This window comes from Petromyzon marinus, unplaced genomic scaffold (genome assembly GCF_048934315.1).
Source record: "Petromyzon marinus isolate PM22_M1 ecotype Great Lakes invasive population unplaced genomic scaffold, UKy_Petmar_22M1.pri1.0 PM_G_Scaffold_45, whole genome shotgun sequence".
Taxonomy (NCBI): Eukaryota; Metazoa; Chordata; class Hyperoartia; order Petromyzontiformes; family Petromyzontidae; genus Petromyzon; species Petromyzon marinus.
Window position 1 is genome coordinate 1,757,838 of NW_027422997.1, and position 8,631 is coordinate 1,766,468.

At 43.3% G+C, this 8,631-nt stretch overlaps 1 protein-coding gene across 1 annotated transcript; it reads left to right on the forward strand.

Annotated features, from left to right (window-relative positions):
• Positions 1-1,324: 1,324 nt before the first annotated feature.
• LOC142917323 (uncharacterized) lies at positions 1,325-7,578 on the forward strand. The gene is made up of 2 exons (XM_076061960.1): positions 1,325-1,418; positions 6,410-7,578. The coding sequence occupies exon 2, from the start codon at positions 6,424-6,426 to the stop codon at positions 7,444-7,446; it is 1,023 nt and encodes a 340-aa protein (XP_075918075.1). The 5' UTR covers positions 1,325-1,418; positions 6,410-6,423; the 3' UTR covers positions 7,447-7,578.
• The last annotated feature ends 1,053 nt before the right edge of the window (positions 7,579-8,631 follow it).

Consider the following 8,631-nt stretch of genomic DNA (forward strand, 5'->3'; position numbering starts at 1 on the left):
AAAGCGTCATCAGGGACCAACATCGTCAACAGGGATGCTCGCCTTGTCAATAGAGACCCACAACAAAAGGGACGCGCTCACCTCTTTAATCCGGACCCATATCTTCAATCGGGACCCATATCATCAACAGTGACCCACAACATGAATATGGACATTCACCTCGTCAGTAGGGACCCACAATCGTCAACAGTGACCCACAACATGAATATGGACACTCACCTCGTCAGTAGGGACCCACATCGTCAACAGTGACCCACAACATGAATATGGACACTCATCTCGTCAGTAGGGACCCACATCGTCAACAGTGACCCACAACATGAATATGGACACGTTTTTGTTTTGTTGCGGTTGCACCCGAGTCAAGGGCCGCACGGCTCACAGGGCTCTACACCTGACACGTGAAACTTAAATTAAACTGAAGACGACGTCTCGCCAGCATGCATCTATCCTCCACGCGTGGCTTCTGTCACGCGGCTTCCACGATTTCGCCTGAGAGTCTCCCGCCGCGTGCCCCCATAGGTCTTCTCCATCGGTCGCTCGACTCACGTAGACCATTCATCCGCGTGGTCCACGTGGTCAAAGAAGAAGTTGGTACCAGCCAAGACAGCACAACGCCAGTAACACAGACTCATGTTAATGGTCGATAAGAGTGAAGTACAGTACGTCATAACCCACTCATTTCAAATGCTTGCCACATTATTCGTTGCTATTGGTCACCTAAAGAACTTGGAATTGCTAATGCTGTGCCACCTCAGGTTCTAAGGCAAAGTGAAATGTCTGCTCTGGGCCGGTCAAGGACACCATTTCTGGGATGAAACTATCACATTCACGACACGTGATAAAGCATAAAAGCGGTATGCACTGCTGTAACCTTAGCAGGTACCACCACAGTCAGTATGCACTGTTGTAGTGAAAGCAGGTACCACCACAGTATGCCCTGCTGTAGTGAAAGTAGGTACCACTAGTCAGTATACCTGCTTTAATCATAGCAGGTACCACCACAGCCAGTATGCACTGCTGTTATAATAGCATAACAAAAATATAACGATACTATCATAGAATGTTAACTAAACGAGCATACATTTTTAACTAATTTAGGATAAACATTAAACTTAATGAGTATGGATAAATGTACCGCATTAGCATACAGATTAAAATTAATTAGCATACCAAAATTTGCATAGGACAACCGTTGACCAATCGCTGCGCACCATCGCCCGAGACGCTCCCAGGTTTGCCTCTCGACCAATCGGATCGCTGGCCCTCCCCCCCTCCCCACTTTGGCACGCGGCGACCAATCAGATCGCGGGAAGGACGCTACCATTTTTAATGCCCTACGCTGAACGCCGCGCGCCCATGTGCGTGTGAGTGTTTAGTTTTAATTATTTTAATCATTAAAGTTCGCGAGTGTCAAGGTAAGGTACGTTGACTTTGTTTTTTAAAGCATTTTCTCAAGAGAACCGTTGTTGTTGCTGCTGCGGCTGTTGTTGTGAAAGGCCCGGTACACCCTGAGGCCTTGCCTAGACTAGGACAGCCTTGATGTCACGTGGGTCCACACTCTTTGTGTCTTTCGGTAAAGTCACGTTAAGTTTAATTTAAATTTTTAATTAAGTTGATTGAAACTTATACCTACGTATTTTTTTATAAATGAATAGTTTTTATAATTTAAATTAAGTTTATTTTATGTTATACCTACGTTAAATTAAATTTTGTAATAAATTAAATTTTATTTAAATTTATTTTATTTCATACCTATGTAAAATAAAATTGAAAATTTTAATAAATTAAATTTATTTAAATTAATTTTATTTTCTACCTACGTTAAATTACATTTTTAATAAATTAAATTTATTTTATTTAAATTTATTTTATACCTACGTTACATTTTTTTTTATAAATCATTTTTTAATTTAAATTTATTTTATTTTATAGCTACGTTAAATTAAATGTTTTAATAAATTAAATTTATTTTATTTAAATTGCATTTATTTTATGTAATACCAACGTTTAATTTTTAAAATAAATAACATTTTATTTAAATTAATTTTATTTTATACCTACGTTAAATTAAATTTTTCATAAATTAAATTATTTTATTTAAATACTTTTTTTTATAAATTACATTTATTTTATTTAAATTACATTTATTTTATACCTACGTTAAATTAAATTGTTTTAATCAAATTTATTTTACATGTACAGTCATTTTAACTGCTCTGACTGCTACAAGCTAAGTGAGGCCTGGAAGCATATTATTAAGTAATACATTTTACAATTGCTTATAGAGGAACCCCATACTAATGAACTGACTACGTATCTATATAATTAAAAGACCCCATGCAGATATCGCAAAAGCGGACCCCGTTGTCAATTATATAATTCGATGTACATACAGCAGTTGCTGTATGTACATTAAAATTACACCGATTGTAATACGTCACCAAAGACGACACAATTTTAATTTGACCCCCGGGTCTGATCGCGTTAACTGTGCAGGTGGCGGGTCGAGAGGTGACTTGCACGTGTGTGCAGCTTGTTGAATATTGACGTGCGATGACTTGTGGAGAGGAAGAATGATGATGATGGCGATGCAAGTCTTGAAGTCTGACGCTGTTCTCCGAGTCGTGTAGCCGACCGCGTGCCACTTTGGGGATTGCTTAATGTCATTTTAGTTTCCTCTGTGGAACTTTTTATTTTGTTGATCCTAACGATGTAACTAACGTAGGGCGGGCTTGGGAGCGGCGTTGACGATGTGTTTTGGCGTTGCACCAACCAGTACCTTTGCATTCAGAAGTTGGAGGTGCTTTGATTGTTACAGCGAGAGGTGGAATCATCACCGCCATCGTCATGGGTTTAAGTGGGCACGGAGCCCGTCAAGGGAATGGGTAGGTAGAGGAATGGGGTTGGAGAGTATACACAACTTGCATTTCTAGTAATTTCAACAATATATGGGCATGCACATCATTAACAGTATCCTGATTGATGAGCAAAACAAAATCGCAATTTAATCGTGAATCTATTGTCATAAATGAGTCTGAAATATGAATAGTCATGCTCAAAACTGCATTCCTATTATAAAAAAATCATTGTACCCCCATTCATGATGACAATTCCAATATGGTCATTATGATGCTCAGAATTACACTTATATTCTCAGAATCATGAACATTTATTAAAACAGCAGTGTGCTCAAAATGCTCATTTAACAATTTCAACATGTACACAATCAATTCCAAGATTCTAATCAAAGTAAGTCCTATGTATCGTGGTGTTTTCATGCTTATACATTATTGCGCGCCCCCCCAAAAAAATATACAAAAGTCTGTTTTTATGTTTGCACGGTGTACAGTCTGGAAATTACCCACATGGCAAATTTCCAGCTTGGTGCGTGTCGGGAAGTACGCTAAACATTTTGAACAGACGCACACATTCACAACTTTGCCTTTGGTATATATGGAGATTAGTAATAAATTGTTAATTTAACTACTTTCAAGTTGACGGATTGGAAATAGGAATAGCACTGGCTCACCACGGGGCTTATCGCGTGGTATCTGGGCACTTTATTTGAAATGTAAACCCCACAGTTTGTGAGTACAATTCCTCGCAAGTTGCGTCCACAGAGACAGACAGACAATGAGGTTTCTAGGTAAGAGTAAGAAATGAATCTACGTGTCGAGGAGAGACGAGAGAGCCAAGAGGTCACCTCGGGAGACGGGGCGACGCGTCAACCTTAGTCATGTGACTGAAGGAGTGTGGGCGTGCCGTGCGTACGTGTGTGTACCGTGTGTGTGTGTGTGTACTGTGTGTGTGTACTGTGTGTGTGTGTGTACTGTGCGTGTGTGTGTACTGTACGTGTGTCGTGTGTGTGTGTACCGTGTGTGTGTACTGTGCGTGTGTGTGTACTGTGCGTGTGTACTGTGCATGTGTGTGTACTGTGCGTGTGTGTGTGTACTGTGTGTGTGTACTGTGCCTGCGTGTGTACTGTGTGTGTGTATTGTGCGTGTGTGTGTATTGTGTGTGTGTGTACCGTGTGTGTGTACACTGTGTGTGTGTGTACCGTGTGTGTGTAACGTGTGTGGCGGTAGTCTAGCGGTTAGTGCGCTGCTCTACAAACATGACGACCCCAGTTTGATTCCCGCTCACAGCCAACACCCAGTGACGATTCTTTAGGATATGTTTTTCAAACGAACAGTTGTTTGGGTTGCGTTGTGTTCATTAAAGTTACTTGCAATTCAAATACAGGTGTGTTTTTGGTAGTTGTGATGCCAGACGATAACATTGTGAGGAGCAATGCCTGAATCCTTACCCTTGGGGTTCCTCTAGAAATGGCAAAAAGTCACTGAGAGTGGCCACGTGGAGGAGAGGCTGCTACTCTGTACAGAGCTGGACCGGTACCGCCTGGATCTCTGTGGCATTCAGGAGATCCAGTGGACCGGCTCTGACTCCAATCATCATGAGGGGTGCAGAGTCCTCCACTCGGGGCAGGAGACTGCCAAACAACAAGGAGTGGCTCTTATTCTGAAAAAAAGAATGAAGGCGGCGTGGGAAGGTGGCGGCGAGGTGTGGGAAGCTGTAAGCCCCAGGCTACTTTGGGCTCGCCTCCCCATCAACAGGAGGCAGAGAATGGTGGTGGTGGTGGCTGCTTACGCCCCCACCGAAGACGAACATCAGTGGAGGGATGGAGGCAAGCCCGTGGATTCAGATTCCTTCTATGACCTCCTGTCACAGGTGTTAGCTAAAAGTGGCCCCTCGGGATAGAGTCATCCTGTTGGGTGACTTCAATGCCCGACTTGGTCATGATGCTGGCACCTGGTCTGGAGCGATTGGAAGGCATGGGCCAGATCAACTCAATAACAACGGTAGGAGGCTGTTAGACTTCTGTGCAGCCTGTGGGCTTGTCATTGCCAACACGCTGTTCTGGCATCTGTGCATCCAGACAACATCGTGGATTCACGCCGGGTCCAAGCAAGAACATCCGCTGGACTATATAGCAGTGGACCAGCGAATGCAGGCCCATGTCCTTGACATCAGAACCTACAGTGCTGCTGACCTCACTGACCATTAGCTTTTCATATGTAAGATCTGTGGGCTGGGTAAATCTGTGAGCAGGAGCGAGGGACAATTAAGCTCCCAAGCATTCACTACGTTATAAACAACATATTTGCACTCATAAGTCACTTGCCTAATTGCCTCAGCAACTCGGTGTTTCGTATCAAAACTCAACTCAAACAATCGAAGGGTGCCCCCTAAGTGGCAGCTGCCCCTGTGTGGCACAAGGTGGCCCTGCACCGGCCTGCACGTGGCATGAGTCTGTCAGTAGGGGGCGATCATTGACGCGTCATCTACGTTGTGGAGTTTCCGGATAATGTTTTGGAATTAACCACAATTTTGACGGTGACATCAACATGCAATGACCTGTGCGTTGTGAGTGACACAATACTCTGTTTTACATCCGCTGTGAAGCAGACAGCGCATATTGTGGTGAATGTTACTGGGGTAGCCAGGTGTGCCTGTCGGATTTGAACTTTGAACCTCTGCAACAAATAGAGAATGTGCTACCATATTCCTGGTTCTTTCGGTAAAGTCACGTAGATAGAAAACAAAAAATGTACAAAATAAAATATTAAAAAAATAAAAAGATACAATTTTTTTAAATAAATTGATAAGATGCCATGGGTCGACTGACTCAGATGACTGGCCAATGCACCGACTTTGCCCCCCACTACCCACACACACACAGTGTACGTACACGTACACACACAGTGTGTACGTGTACGTACACAGTGTATACACACAGTGTGTACGTACTGAGCAGATGAAGGTGGCCAGGCATGATTCTAGACACGCCACCGCCTGTTTACCCAGTGACAGTGTACAGTTTGTGTTTGCAGTAACGTCTATTGACTCTGTTGAACACGGAGGTTATATCATAACAATAGTTTACTTTTGTTTTCCTCTGGAACGCTTTATAATAATGGAAACAAGAAGTTAACAGCACACACACATTCAGCTGAAGTCGGAACTGTTCATCCCAGCATTCAAGGACATCTGAGCCTGGATTGACACCTCTGCCTAACACAAATAATATTTTTTTCAACACCCTTTGCTATGTCAGCTGAATATAGCTCTCATAAATATTCCTTTTGTAGCCAGACAGCCGAAATTGTGTGCTCGGAGTTTTTGGTGATCATTCATTTTGAAGATACGAGGGCTTCCAGGCATGTTTATAACCATTTGCCCTCTCATTGTGTGCCATAACAGCCCTGTGATGAATTTGGGACACTTTTTCACTACATCATGAATATATGAATATAGACGTGTAAGTCACATGTGACTTTATATGCATTCCTCTGTGCCTCGATACTGTCGTGTAGATGGTATGGATATTATTTTTTTCTGTCTGCAGCTGACGCTGGTCTGATGGAGCAAAGGCAGTCAGCACAGCAGCTCGGTAGGACAAGGCAACAATGCGACCAGCGTGCATACAGCACGGATCGTACTGGAGATTTCACACGGCACCAGAGAACTCACACAGGAGAGAAACCCTTCAAGTGCAGTGTGTGTGGGGAGGCATTTGCACGTTCATTTACTCTTGTAGAACACCAGAGAACACACACAGGAGAGAAACCCTTCAAGTGCACTGTGTGTGGGAAGGTGTTTGCACATTCATCTACTCTTGGAACACACCAGAGAACACACACGGGAGAGAAACCCTTCAAGTGCAGTGTTTGTGGGAAGGCATTTACACAGTCATCTGTTCTTGTAGAACACCAGAGAACACACACGGGAGAGAAACCCTTCAAGTGCAGTGTGTGTGGGAAGGCGTTTGCACAGTCATCTGCTCTTGTAACACACCAGAGAACACACACAGGAGAGAAACCCTTCAAGTGCAGTGTGTGTAACAAGGCATTTGCACGGTCATCTGCTCTTAAAATACACCAGAGAACACACACAGGAGAGAAACCCTTCAAGTGCAGTGTGTGTGGGAAGGCGTTTGCACGTTCATCTACTCTTGTAACACACCAGAGAACACACACGGGAGAGAAACCCTTCAGGTGCACTCTGTGCAGGAAGGCGTTTTCACAGCAACCACATCTTCAAGTACACCAGAGAACACGGAAGCATCTGAAGATCCACAAGGAGTGGAGTCTGAAATCAGCTTGTGTAAGTCAAAGTGCCGCAATGAGCCCATCCCTCATGAAACAAGAACCGGAAGAAAATCCCAGCTTGGACACTTTTAAAGGTATCGAGGTGAAATATGAAGAGGTGATGGTGAAGAGGGAAGAAGTGATGGTGAAGAGCGAAAAAGTGAAGGTGAAATGTGAAGAAGTGATGGTGAAGAGCGAAGAAGTGAAGGTAAAATGTGAAGATGAAGATTCAACTCCAAAATTGGACCTTCACATAAATGGAGGCAACGTGAAGCAGGAGGAGAATTCTGACTGAGGCAGAGCGAGGCAACTCCCAGCAGTTTGTGGAAGTGGAGGTGTGGGTGGACTTCCGAGACAATACAAAGTCAAGTGGAGACCCGGTAGATGTGTAAGCCAGAGACGATGTCGCTACAATAGATGCACCTTTGTCACAATCCTTTAATGACAAGAATGTGAAGTTGAACACTCAGCTCCTAGGTTCAACCTGCAGAGTAAGAGCGGCCAGTCTTTGTGGACCTGTGGGTTGGGTCAATCTCTCACCAGGAGCGAGAGCCAATAAGCTCCCAAGCATTCTCAATGTTCTCATAATAATTGCTTTTACGCGTTGCTTGTTTAATTGCCTCGGCAACTCGGAGTTTCGTGTTTCGTCTGAGACACTCGAAGAGCATCCCCAAGTAGCAGCTGCCCCTGTGTGGCACAGGGTGGTGGCCCTGCACCGGCCTGCATGTGGACAAGAGCCTGTCAGTAGGGGGCGATGATTGATGCGTCATCTCGGTTGTGTAGTTTGTAGGCAATCTTGATTCGAAGCTTTTGTGACTGCAGGAATCCACACTGTCTAGTTATTTCGGTAGAGTCATCACGTGGGTAGAAACATAACAGATCACGGCGTTTAGATCACAACACGAACAATCGTCATCAGGTGGGACAACCACAGCAGCAAGAAGACAAAACTGCTGAAGTAGTAGGTGCCTACTTCAGCAGTTTTGTCGTCTTGCTGCTGTGGTTGTCTCACCTGATAACAATTGCTTGTGTTGCGATCTAAACTCCGTTATCTAATATTTGTAGCTAATGTTTATAATTTGCTACATTTTGACCCAGATGCCAGCATGCAATGGCCTACTTTTGAATGACACTACAATAGTACGTTGTACATACACTGTTAAGCAGGCGGTGCATATTTTAAAAATAGCTTCTTGTTAATATGATGTAACCTGATGCAGTATATTTCACTGCAGTAATTAAATTTTGTTAATATGCCTGTCAATAATTACGAATGAATACTTGTCTGTGCGTATTTTAAATGTTATTCTTTTATAAGGTGATGTTGATATCGAAAACTGACACATAACCGGCGTGCCATTAATAGGAAATTAACTCTGCTTATTCGAATCAATGTATTCATATATGTTGATAAACTGTTTTCAAGCAGATTTTGTCTCTAACGGCGAATACAGGGACCACGTGATTGTTTAAAAATGTA